The sequence below is a fragment of the Meles meles genome, chromosome 6 (genome assembly GCF_922984935.1).
Source record: "Meles meles chromosome 6, mMelMel3.1 paternal haplotype, whole genome shotgun sequence".
Classification (NCBI taxonomy): domain Eukaryota; kingdom Metazoa; phylum Chordata; class Mammalia; order Carnivora; family Mustelidae; genus Meles; species Meles meles.
The window spans coordinates 140,399,274-140,411,924 of record NC_060071.1 but is presented as its reverse complement, the minus strand read 5'-3'; the positions used below and the strand labels follow the sequence as shown (position 1 = coordinate 140,411,924).

The window sequence follows — 12,651 nt, the reverse complement described above, 5'->3', positions numbered from 1 at the left end:
GCTTGCTGTGCCCTTCGTGAATGTTCCATTGTTTCTCCCACCTCATGCCCTGTCTGGGACAGCAAATCCCCATCATCTCATGGACTGTGATTCTGGTGCATTCCTTAGGCATGGCTTTCCCTGTGTCGTCTGTGGGTGGCTCTCACCGGTCCTGACGGACTGGTCTTGGTAATGTCAGGGTCTTACCTCTGCTGCCCAGCCAGCCACTTCCCATCTTGGTGCAGCCATCGGTTCCCCAGGACCTTGAGCCTTTTTGTGTGCGAGCAAAGATGGTCTTCCTTTCCCCACACAAAGCCGTTGTTTCCACAGTTGATCTTGGAAATGATTTCACATCAGCCCTTCGGGCTGCCTCATTCTGTTTAATGGCTACATGATATTCCATTAACTGGTCTTAAATCCTTCCCTTAACCAGCTCTCTACTGATGTTTCTGGAACATGCCTTGGTGATGAAATGCCCTAGTATAGGTGTCTGTGTGCACACGCCGGGAGTTCTGTGGGATAGATACCTAGAAGTAGAGATGCTGGGTTCACGTGTTCTTGATTTTGCTGGTGTCCGGTTTCTTCCCATAGAGTCGAGACGGTTACACTCCCACCAACCTAGAGCTGGTCCGTCATCCTCCACTTTTGGACATGCTTCTTCTCATCAGTTGAATTTGGCCTTGAGTTCTGGAAAATCGGGGGCTGTACCCCTAGCTGGCTCCCCATTCCGTAGTGTTTGCTGCTGGCGCTCAGGGCCCTGGCGAGGGCAGCGTCTGTGCCAGGTTCACGCAGCCTGTCTGGACCTTGACCCCAGGCCACCTCGCTTCTGTCTGGCGCTCATGAGTTCACACCTTGCCCTTCCCTTCTGAGCTCCCCGTGCTGTGGGGGTCTGACCACCCCAGCCCAAGTTCATGGGTTTAAATAACAGGTCTGAAGAGTAACCAGGCTGAGGGGCAGAGCACATCATTTTCCTTTCTCTGGCTCTGCCAAATCATGCCAGAGGTCAGGCAGTATCTCGGTCCTTCTGGAACGGCAAAGGCTGGCACCCATGCCTCTAATGCCGGCTCCGTGTCAGACACACTGCTCAGGCCTGTCCCTTCCAAGTTCAGCCCCTGGGCCTCGCATGCCAATAGACGGGTCACTGCAGAACTCAAAGCCAGCCCCGCCCCTCCTCGGCTGGAGACCCTGTTGCTTTAGGATCATGGCCAGACTCCCTGGCTGCTGTGTCTCCAGCTGTCTGTCCTGCTTTCTGCCTTACGTAAACTCCTCTTTGAGACCTATGTCTCCCCAGTCATGCGGGGCTCCCTCCTCCCACGGCTTTCTTTGTGCTGTCCCCTCTGCCTGGAATACCTGTTCTCCTCACGTCCATCCCGGTGACCCTTGGTGGTTCAGCCACCCTGGCCTCTGGAAACCCTCTCTCTTGCCCTTCTGCTTCCCACTCCACTTCCCTCCCCCTACGGCTAAATTAGTGCCCCGACCTGTACCCCTGCGCATTCCCGTATGGCGACAGGATCATTCCCTGCATCTCTCCGCACTTAGGAGCCCCTGGTGAGGGTGGGTGGAATGCGGCCTCCCTGAGCTTGCAGAGGTACCCCCACTCTGGTGTGCACACGGACACACACACACACACACACACACACGTGCGCGCGCACACATAGGGGCTCCCTCCCTTCCTGGCTTAATGCTCTCTGGGAGGCCTCAGGCTGAGTGCTCAGACACTGGCGATCTCTCCAGAATAGGATGAGGATTGATTAAGACCAAGGTGGCTGAGAACATGGCAACCCCGCTCTCTCCAAGAAGCCATTTTATAGAAAAGTTAGAGACGTGGCAGGTGAGGAGGTGCCTTCCACATGCCAGGGCTGAGTCCATGAGAACTGGGGAGTTGTCTTAGCGGCTGCTCTGAAAGGCGGTCTGGATATGTGTGGTCTCGCGTGAGCTGGTGAACTGATGTCTGTCCCTGACGCAGAGCTGTTGGCCGTCTGTCATTCGTGTGCCTGTCCTGCTCACTCTCTTCCCTCCGCTGTCACGGGCACACGTGTCACCGTCCTAGCGAGGCGGGGTTCTGCTCAGTCACTGCACTGTGTGTGCCTGAGGACCCCAGAGGGCCTCAGGTCCTAGACTCCAGGGCCCTGAGAGGTTTTTTCATTCATTTATCTCTTCACAGCATCCAAGAATCCTAGGACTTCAAAGCCAGAAAGGATATTATAAAAATGCGTTATTCCAGCCTACTTGTTTTGGAGGTGGGAAAACTGAGGTAAAAATGATTTAAGTGGGTTTCAGAAGTACGCATAAAGTTAATGGCAGTGTTAAGACTTGAACCGAAACTTCTTGACGGCCTTTGCCTTAACTTTTGCAGTGTCTTAGGGTCCATGTGCTGAAATTGGGATCGGCCAGGTAGTGCTCGGTGGAAAGAAGTGCTCAGCCAGTGATTGGAAGGCTTAAGCCCTGGCTGATGGTCAGGGCCTGTTACATAGGTTGTGTACTGCACAGCTCAGTGGCAGACTACGTGAATGGCATCCTGTGTGCCTGGACTTGGCCGTCCTGCCGCTGGTGTGTATTGGATGCTGCCACAGCCTTCTCTTGGCCCACGGGTTAGCTGCATGAATCTCTGGCCCCAGCCCTATGCTAGACCTGGCTACCTCTTCAGACGCCTGGCCCGTGATTCTTGAATAACCATGGGTGCTTTGGTTTAGCCAGGGCCGAGGTTGGCTGCCTGGCACATTGTGTTGCACCAAGACACCTGGGTCTAGCATGGAATCCTCAGACTCTCTGCGGTTTTCTGTAGGGCGTAATGAACAGACAGGTATTCTGGGTGGTGCCAGGAAGGCTTTGCCTGGGGGACATTTGGCCCTGGCTTCAGTTGATTTCATGTCCATGAACATGAAATCTTGTTGATTTCATGGCTTCAGTAGTCTGCCCAGAGCGTTCATTAGCTGTCCTGCCCAGCAGGCTTTGCTCGGCATGGGTCATGACCTCATCATGCGAGCTGATCTCCCAGGAACGTGTTTCACTTTCTGCAGAAGCATACCATGCCTTTGAAGGTATGATTGCCCGTGACACCATTTCATCTATTCGTCTTCCTCCTGCCGGTCCTACTCCTTCACTCAGCAGACGTCCGCTGCAGGCATTCTGTGCGGTCAAATCCTACATGTATCTTCTCTCAGTGCCACGTGGATCTTCATCCCAGAGGCCGTTGTGGGCTGTAGCGTCTGGTCATGTCATTTTTGTACTCTCCTAAGAGTGACTGTCTTCTAGTGGTTGTTCGTTTGTCTATGATCCAGGGTTGGGAACGGAAGCAGAGACTCTAGCCCACTGTGATCGCTCCTTGGGACGTTTGGGACAGAATGAGCCAGGGAGGACCCTGGGGTAGCAGAAGGAGCAGATGAGGTCATGGTCTCATCTCTGCCTCTTCCCCATGTGACCTCTGGCTAGTTTCTGCTTCTTTCTCCTTTCTGAAAAGACCGGCTGGACTAAGGGACCTTAGGTCTCGCAAGGTCTGACCCTCTGTGACTCTGCTTCTGGGAAAGGAACTTGGGAGCTCTGTTGCCATTTTTGCTGGGATGCTTCGCAGCCTAGGCTTGGGTTGGCTGACTGTGAGAAAGACTTGGTTTTCTTTCTTTAACATAAATTTTAAAAGAATGCACATGAGAAATTCTGGCTGTAGCTAAAATTGAGATGCCTCTCCTTTAGCCAGGGCCCCCCATGCCTTGTCTTGCCAGCTAGAGGGCTCTAGAACCAGATGGCCTGGATCCTGGGAGAGCCTGGGCCAGGTACCGAGGGGCTCGGAGCCTTAGTTTCTCTACCTGGCAAATGGGGCTGCTGATGGGACCTACTTTCGTAGGGTTGTTCTGAGGAATTAGTGTGTCCATTCCTGAAAGTGTGTACAACAGTCTGGTACTTGGTGAGCATTCCGGAAAAGTTAGCTGCTATCATTACGATTATTACTGTAATTATTAATAATACCTCCTTCTGGCGTCTTGCCAGGACCTCCATCACCGTGGTAAGACTTTAGGAACTGGATGCTTCCTGTCTTTCATGCACCACTTGGTGTGGAAGGAGCGGGTTCAAAGGCCAGCCTTTGTGGCCATCAGCTGGAAGGTCTGGCCTCGGGTTGTGCTCTCAGGAAGAGTCAGAAGGAGTGAGATTATGCTGAGTAAACCCAAGGTTACCTCTTTTCCCATAAAAGCTCGGTGAGTAATATTTAACAGCCTCAGGGAAGAACGTCAGGTCTTCCCCAGCATCTGTTTGGTGACTGAGCGCTCACGGAGACACACAAACTCTGACTCATGGGGTCTTAGGAATCAGCCTGGAGCGTTTGTTCCGTGCATGGCGTGTGGGGTTCGCCTTGGGTGCCCGCGCTTGTCTGACTTCTGGAACTGAGTGATGATGTTAAGGATTCTGAATCCCACTGGGGTTAGTGCAAAAGGCCGTTGCGGTCCCCAAGCAGTCATTGCCTCAGTTGGTGGTGATGGCTGCCGCGGCCCCGGGGAGGTGTGGTGGACGGGAGCTCCCCTTTCCATCCTTGACCCACCCCGCATGGGAGGCTGGAGTCCCAGAGAGTGTAAGTGTAAGGCAGGCCACACAGCAGAGCGGGGACTGGAGCAGGTCCTTGCTGTTTGAATAGGCCGGTGCTTTGGTTCTTTTTTTTTTTTTTTTTTAGATACATTGAAGATAATGCACACAGAAAACTGTACAGATAAGTGAGCAGTTTCACGAATTTTGCAAACCAGATACACCGCCTATCCGTGCGCAGATCAAACCACAGAGCAGAGCTGCTCCTAGAGCCACTCCTGGGCTCCCCACTCCTTCCCCGCCCTCGCCCGACCTGCCCTGCCCCTTCTTTCTCTTTGCATTCTCAGTGAGGACCTGCTGTCCTGCTGTCCTCTCACAAGACCTCTTCCTGGGGGGTAGGGAACAGGGACTCTGGAAGGAAGGAGGCTGGAGATGAACTTTCTCCAACAAGCCGAATGCTCTCAAATCTCTGTTCCATCAGTGGCTTCCAGCCTGGTCCTCCCACACTGCTCCTGGCCAGCAGGGTTTTTCTGGAACTCACTTCTGTCCTCTAATTCTCCTCCTAGAAACCACCTCCGCCTCTCCCTCCAGCCTTCAGGTTAACGTGCAGAATGCTTGGCAGGGGAACCTGGCACTTAGCTTGCCCAGCCCTACATGTGACTCCTCTTTTAGCCTTCCCCGCGCAGCTTCCTGTCCCACCTCGCTGGAGATGGAGAGTTCTGGAACATGGGCGGGGCTCACTCTCGCTACAGTGCTTACATAGGATCTGCTCTTTAAGTGCAAATACTCAGGAAGCCCTCGTTCAGAGAGCCGGCCTCCAGAGACCCGGTACAGGCTGCTCCGTCCACGGGAGGTCTGGGCAGCTCGCAGCCTCTTTCCTCTCAACCACCACCCCCTGCCCCCTGCTGGCCCCAGGCGTTGGTCCTCTCTTTCCTGTTCTAGACCTGCCCGACTGAGTTGTGCACAGGTTATCCAGCACTTGGGTTCAAAAAGGGTCCTTAGACTTTGTGGGAATTGAAAAGCACTTTAGCCACATAACTTGTTGGGGTAGGGGACAGGGTTGCACTGCAGAAGCTGTGGGGTTGACCTTGTAACAGGTGGTTTCGAATCCTGGCAAAGCCCCAGCTGGTTGTGTGACCTTGAGCTGGTCACTTTGCCTCGGTCAGAAACTCAGCTTTTTCATCTATAAAATGGGAATAAAAATATAGTTGTTTATGCTACAGACCACAGAGATTGCTTTGAGAATCGAATCTAGCATTTATTTTGTGTGACTGCAGCTTTGGAAAATCAGAAAATTGGTTTCTTCTGTGTACCGTGGTAGATTTCTATGCTTGCTACCTTTTGAACCTCTGTGCTTGAGTGGCTGAGAAGTCTTGTGATCTTTTGCATTCTTACCCCAAGAATACCCGGTGTTTAGTCCAAGGGAGATGAAAACATTAGTCCACACAGAAACCTGTGTCCGGATGTTCATAGTAGCACTACTTGTAGTAACCCCAAGGTGAAAGCAAGCCAGAGACCCGTCCCCTGATGAGTGCATGAACAGATCTGGTATTTGCACACGGTGGAGCGTTGTTCATACACGTGTCACGGCGCGGATGAACCCTGAAAACATTACGCTCCGTGAAAGAAGCCGGTCCCAAAAGACCGCACTTGATTCCATTCGTATGAAATGTCCAGAATGGGCAAGTCTGTAGAGACAGAAAGTGGTTTCCAGGGGCTGGAGGGAATGGGTGAATTGAAGCTGAGAGCTCAAACATAGGGATTTTTTTTTTTTTTTTGAGGTGATGAAAATGTCCTAAAATTAACCGTGCAGATGGTTACACAGCTCTGTCGACGTATTAAAATCCTTGGGCTGTAATCTGTAAGTGGGTAAATCGCATGGTATTTGAAATCTATCTCAATAAACCTGGAATTTAAAAAAAAAAAAAATCCTGTGAGGTAGGAGCTGCTCCGGTCCCCACGTTACAGATGAGGACCGGGGCTTTTGGAGGCAGAGTCACAGGCGGGGAAGGCGGGATTCCACCCCAGTTCTCACCGCCCCTGGCTCCCATGCATGTAACCTTTTCACAGGATTGGCCTTCACCTTACAGAGGTGCCAGAGGCCTGGAGAGGAGAAGGGGCTTCCAGGGCTCTGTGTGATGCTGCTGCTTCTATCCCAGCCCCCCCAACCCTTCTGGAACAGTCCACCGGGCCCGAGTTTCCCAGTCCTGCCGTGGAGGTTAGAGGTTAGGCTGTGCTGGCTGATGGCCTTTTAGCGGCTGGGTCATGAGCACCACGAGGTGAGGCTCTGCGCCAGGTCTCAGGTGAGTGGTGTCCTTGACGCGCAAAAGCTCCTAATGTCGAGAACATACAGTTTATTTTTTCTTTTCTACTTTTGGTACCGTATCTTAAGAAACTACTGTCTGATTCAAGGCCACGAAGAGGTACACCCGTGCATTCTTCTACGAGTTCTATAGTTTGAGCTCTCACCTTATCGGATTTTTATACTAAAGGACATTGTGCTTAAAAAAGAGTATTTTCCCAGCAATGTGCACGTCGCCAGCCGGTCCTAGGTAAATGGTGGCTGCTGTTATTTAAAAATTATGGTGATGATTATTTTTTGTATTATCTTTTCCATAATTAATCTCTCACTGCATTTCCCATCTAGCTGGCTGCCTCCTGCTCCTTCGGGAAAGATAGTGTTGGTGTTTGAATTGGTCTCTGGCACAACTAGGGGTGTGTGGGCTTGAAGAAAGGGAGGACCTGGTTACTTCACCCCTCCCTTCCATTCTGTCTCCAGTTTTTTTGTTACACAAAATTTAAAAATACTCGAGAGAAGGCTGCAGCGCCCTCCCCCGTCCCGCCACCCAGCTTCACGAAGTAGCCACGTGCGACCACTCTCGTTTTCTCTCTGCCTCACCTACGTCTCTCACCATCCGCAGTGCCTGGTTACTTTGAAGCAGATTCCAGGCATCATATCTAATCTGTAAATAATTTCAGTACGCCTCTCTAAAAAATGAATCACTGCTTTCTAAAAAGGGGCCTGCAGTGTCTGGGGCGGGGGTGGGCCAGAACGTCCCCTATGTCTGAGAACGGAGGGGGCGGGAACTGGGCACGGGCACTTCTCTCCACGCCCCCATAAGGGACCGGCTGGCTGGGTGCCACTGGCATTGTGAGCTTTGCCAGGACCTGTCCACAGAGGGGTGCGCCCTGCAGCCTGGGCTGCCACAGGCCAGGGGATTTTGTGGTGCTCCGGGCGTCAGCTGGAGGGTTGACCCCAGCCAGAAGAGCCCTGTCGTTCCCCTCAGGTGCAGGGCTGGCCTGCCCCGCAGTCTGCTGCATGGGGCATGGCTAGATGAGCTCAGAGACCTTGGGCCAGGTGCGGTGCTGAGAGCCCACGTGTTGTCCGACCGTGAGAATCCTTTTTTTCAGTCCGGGTCTTGTTGCCCAAAGTAGCTCCCTGAGATGGGTTTTATTTAAAATGCAGGGGTGCCTGGGTGGCTCAGTTGGTTAAGTGTCTGACTCTTGAGTTTGGCTTAGGTCATGATCTCAGGGTCAGAGGATCGAGCCCCAGGTCAGGCTTCACCCTCGGGGTGGGGCAGGGGGGTGTCTGTTTGAGATTTTCTCTCGTCCTCACCCTCTGTCCCTCCCGTGTGTGTGCATGTGCGTGCACTCGCTCTGTCTAACAGATAGGCAAGTCTTTGGGAGTAAAAATGCCCATTTTGCACACCAGGAGACAGAATCTCAGAGATAAACTGCAGTTTCTTTTTCATAGACATAGGGTAAGTGCCAGAGGCAGGATTTGAACTTGGGACTTCTGCCTGCATTTTCTGTTAGATAAGAGCAAACCCTTGCATCTGCCAGCTCCTTTTCTGTCCATTAATGGAACCGCAGAGGAAATGGTGTCTGTGGTGCCCCCTGATCCTCTCATTTGGCTCACTTTCGCACTGGGGAAGCGTCGATTTCCTCCAGCCCAGCAGAGAGGGCTCTGCGTCCCTCCTGGCATCATCATCCCTTGGGCCTGGGGGCCAGGGGTACCTGGCCGGCCTTTGCCCCTTTGTCCCCTCCACAAACAGTCTGTGCTCTGTAGCCCTCCTCCTGGCCCCCTGATGGGGGCTATGTCTGCTCTCCCCCTTTTTCAGTCTGCCTCGAGCCCGGCTGGCCCTTGGTAATGTCCAGGCTCCCTTTGTAGGTGTTCCGCGGCGGGCGCTCGAAAGGAACATGTGTTTACCATTTGCCATGGAGACCGTTTGGGCCTTTCTTCTTCTGAGTGGTGATAAAATGGTACAGGGCGCTCACCCTTCCAGCAATTTGTTTGGTAATTCTAAGAGTCTTGTGAAAAATGCATGAGGCCTGTGGTACAATAGATAAGCTGAAAGGCTTGGAAGGAAATCCACTTGTGGATAGCGGGGCGATTGGAAAAACTCTTTCTTTGCCCTCTCTGTCCTCGTCCCCAAAGAGATAGTGTTTAGGAATAATTCTTCTGTTAATACCGATGCATTCATCCCGGGTCAGAAGCTTGTTGGCGCCTGCTTGTCAGATATTTTCCCCTTCATTTCTTCTAACTTCTTTCCCTCACGAATTTGGCTTAAATTCATGTCTTGATGATTCGGAGTTCTCTCTTTAAAGGTCCCTGCCCTAACGCAGAAAAGTGCAACCAGGTCAACAACTACTCGGATACTCTTCTTGGGGCTGGGGGGTGGGGGTGGATTTTCGAGGGGGAGGAAGGAGCATGTGTGGACTTAAGGGGACTCAGTTGTTGGGGGAAGACCTGGGCCAGCCCACCGAAGCGAGCGCCTCTGACACCGCCCCGTTGCTGAAGGCAGCCAGCCAGCATTGTCCGCAAGGCCGCCAGCATTGTCCGCAAGGCCTCCAGCAGCAGCCCCCGTGTGCGGCCCTGAAGTCTGCCTCCATAAGCACCAGTCCTCTGTTTTCTTGGGGGGTTTTGTTTGTTTGTTTTGTTTTATTAAGATTTTATTTTTTTATTTGATAGATAGAGATCACAAGTAGGCAGAGAGGCAGGCAGAGAGACAGGCAGAGAGACGGGAGGAAACAGGCTCCCCGCCGAGCAGAGAGCCCAATGTGGGGCTCGATCCTAGGACCCTGGGGTCATGACCTGAGCCGAAAACAGAGGCTTTCACCCACTGAGCCACCCAGGCGTCCCCAGTCCTCCGTTTTTTTCCAGTGTAGGCTTTTAAGTCACAGATGAGGGAACTGAGGCCTAGGGAGGCCAAGTGGCCTGCCCAGGGCGACCCTGGAAGGTGATTGAACAGTGGGAGCCTGGGTCCCTTGAGTCCTGGGCCCTCACTGTTTCCTCTGCACCAGGTTGCTTCCTGGCATGTTGGGGTAGGGGAGGAGGACGGGGTGTGGGGACGGTTCAGTGTGTTTAGGTCGTAACGTGGAACAGAACTCATTGGTCACGATTATAGATCCAGTAAGGGGAAGCCCAGAAGGCTTTCCTTCATCCATGTGTCTTTAGTACTCTGCACGATGCCCTGGGCACCATGAGTGATATGCACTTTGTCGTGTGGATGACCTTTTAACATGAAGAGAGTAATGCGATTTTATATGTATGCAGGAACCTTGGTGTCTCGTGAATGACATTCTCTTGTGGCAGTGTAGACCTGGGCCAACGGAATGGTGTTGACAGCGCTTACTTGTTGATGGGGAGCCTGCCTTGGAGAGATGTAGGCACTTAGGCAAGGCTGAGGCTGGAGAGAGGAGGTCTAGGTACGGCCCCCGGCCTGAAGGCAGCTCTGGATACGTCTTCCTTAAGGACACTTCTCAGCTTGTCTTTGTGGCCCCCGTGGACTCGCCCACATCAGCTGACAGTCTTGTCCTGTATAAGCAGGGAAGTGCGCCAGGAACTGGGGTGACTTGCTGACGGCTGCCCCTCTCTCGGGAGGAGGGGGAAGGTGGCTTGTCTTCTGCGTTTGTGTCTACAGCATGGGTATGTGGGGAGAGGTGCCGAGAGAGTGCTGGCCCCACAGAGTTCATGGGTGGGAGGATGGGAAGAAGGGCTCCCCATACCGGCACATACCGGCCACCCTTCAGGAACAGAGAAGATTTTTTAAACATTCAAAGAAAAAGATACAAATGAGCCCATAAGCAGATACTCTGGTATGAAACCCAAGGTGGGGAGCAGATTTCAGAGGAGAAGGAGATAGAAATCTCTGGCTTTGTGTTGAGAGCTCTTAAAAATGATCACTAGGAACCAAAATAGGTTCACTGAAAAAAAGAGTAATTCCAAATGGCGCTTTCTTTTTTGTTGATAAGGCTGACTTGAAAGAAGCATTGTGGATTTCTCCTTGGCCTTTGCTGACCTCGCAGACTGATCTTGTAGACTGGGTGGGCAGGGGAATGAATTAAGCTGGTGTGTTCATTCCCTGGGGTGGCCTTGACAAAGTGCCACGGACTGGGTGGCTCAAGACAACAGAGACCTTTTCCTCTCACAGTTAAGGAGGCTCGAAGTCTGAAGTCAAGGTGTCTGCAGGGTTGGTTCCTTCTGGAGGCACTGAGAGAGAATCTGTCCCATGCTGCTGTCCTGCCTTCCCGCGGTGGCCAGTGGTCCTTGGCAGGCATGACATCAGTCACTGTCTCTGTCTTCAGATGACCTCCTCCCTGTGTGTCTCTTTCCAGACTGCCCCCATCTTAAAGACACCAGTCAATGGATTAGGGTCCATCCTAATCCTCTGTGGCCTCATTTTAGTTTGCTTCCATCTGTAGAGACACTATTTCCAAATAAGGTCACACCCACAAGCACCAGGGCTTAGGACTCGAACAGAGCTGTTGAGGACACAATTCAGTTCACAATAACAACAGCTGGCGAATGGCCTCCCTTCCACCCAGGCTTTCCTTTTAGCCACTCTCTTGTTCCTCCAGCATTCCATATTTTTGTTCTCGGAATCCGTGTTCTGGGGCCAGGCGGATGGTCCCATTTACTGCATCTGCCTGCCGAGCTGTCATGGCCCACAGATGTGGCTTGGGCTCCTGCGGTCACAGAGGTGCCAAGGGGCAGGGTGGGATCCTAGTGTTCCTTTCCCAGACACCTTTTGCCCAGTCTCTTGTTGAATTTTGTTGGAGATGGTAGTTTCGTCCCCCAGGTGCCTAACTGTTATTTCCCCAGGGAGACCCTAAATTCCTCAAAGGCTGATTTGGTCACAGTCCTGCTTACAGGTTCCCAGTCTGCCCTGAAGCTAGTGGGTAGAGAAGAAGCACATTGCAGGGGGTACCTGAGGGTCAGGGGGCCGCCCTGGGGTGGGTTTGTCATCCTGCCTTCCACACCGACCCTCGCCTGAATCCCGGCATTCATTCCGCTCTCGCTGGCCCTGCCCCAGAGTCCTTATCCGTGCAGGGCTCTGGGCCACTCTTCTCGAGTGTCATCCATATGGGCAGCAGAGCCGGTTTCAGGTGAGGCTTTATCCGGGAGCCAAACGAGTTGACCGGAGCCTGCTTGTGCTCCTTTTCTTGGCTCTGTTCTCAGGCTGGCCTCTCGTTCTCAGTTCTGGCTTCGTCAGGCCTCTCTCTCAGATTTCAGGGTGCCTGCTCCCAGCTGCCTGGTCCCCTCGGTGTGGGAGAGAATGGTCTTGTCCCAGCATTCCTAGCGAGAGCCCTGAGCCTGCATCTGATTGGGCCGACTTGGGTCATGTGCCCTGTTCTGGAGCCTATGGCCAGGGTGGAAGGTGCTGATTGGTCTAACCAGCATCATGTGATCCCACTGGGGCCAAGAGCATGGAGGCATCTTCCCCAAACTTGTGAAGTCAGGGCTGGGGGGTGGAGGGAGGGAGGAGAAGGGGGATGGATGCCATGAGGGCGTGTGGGATGGAATCTTGTGGAAAACTTGTTTCCAGCTCGGCCTCCAACCGGAAGAGGTGTGTTTTCCTTTCAGGAATACATCGATGCGCACCCTGAGACCATTGTCCTGGACCCCCTTCCTGCCATCAGGACCCTCCTCGACCGCTCCAAGTCCTATGAGCTCATCCGGAAGATCGAGGCCTACATGAAAGGTAGGGACACACGTGGCTTGGCCCACATCGCACGTGGCCCACCCCTGCAGTGACAGGGTGGCCGTTGCATGGGGGTGGGAGGAGGGGGGTGTCTGATCTTTCTTAAGCCCTTTGGGGCAGGAAGGAGTTGAATTCCCCAGGGGCACACGTTCTTGGGAGGGCCTCGCTCCTCCTC

At 53.0% G+C, this 12,651-nt stretch overlaps 1 protein-coding gene across 7 annotated transcripts in view; it reads left to right on the top strand.

Annotated features, from left to right (window-relative positions):
* Window positions 1-12,651, top strand: part of ITPK1 (inositol-tetrakisphosphate 1-kinase) — a 166,664-nt gene that overhangs the window by 110,660 nt on the left and 43,353 nt on the right. For all 7 annotated transcript variants that reach the window (XM_046009826.1, XM_046009828.1, XM_046009831.1 and 4 more), the window contains one exon: window positions 12,359-12,476. In XM_046009826.1, coding sequence (XP_045865782.1) covers window positions 12,359-12,476 — 118 coding nt within the window. The remainder of the gene's footprint in view (window positions 1-12,358; window positions 12,477-12,651) is intronic.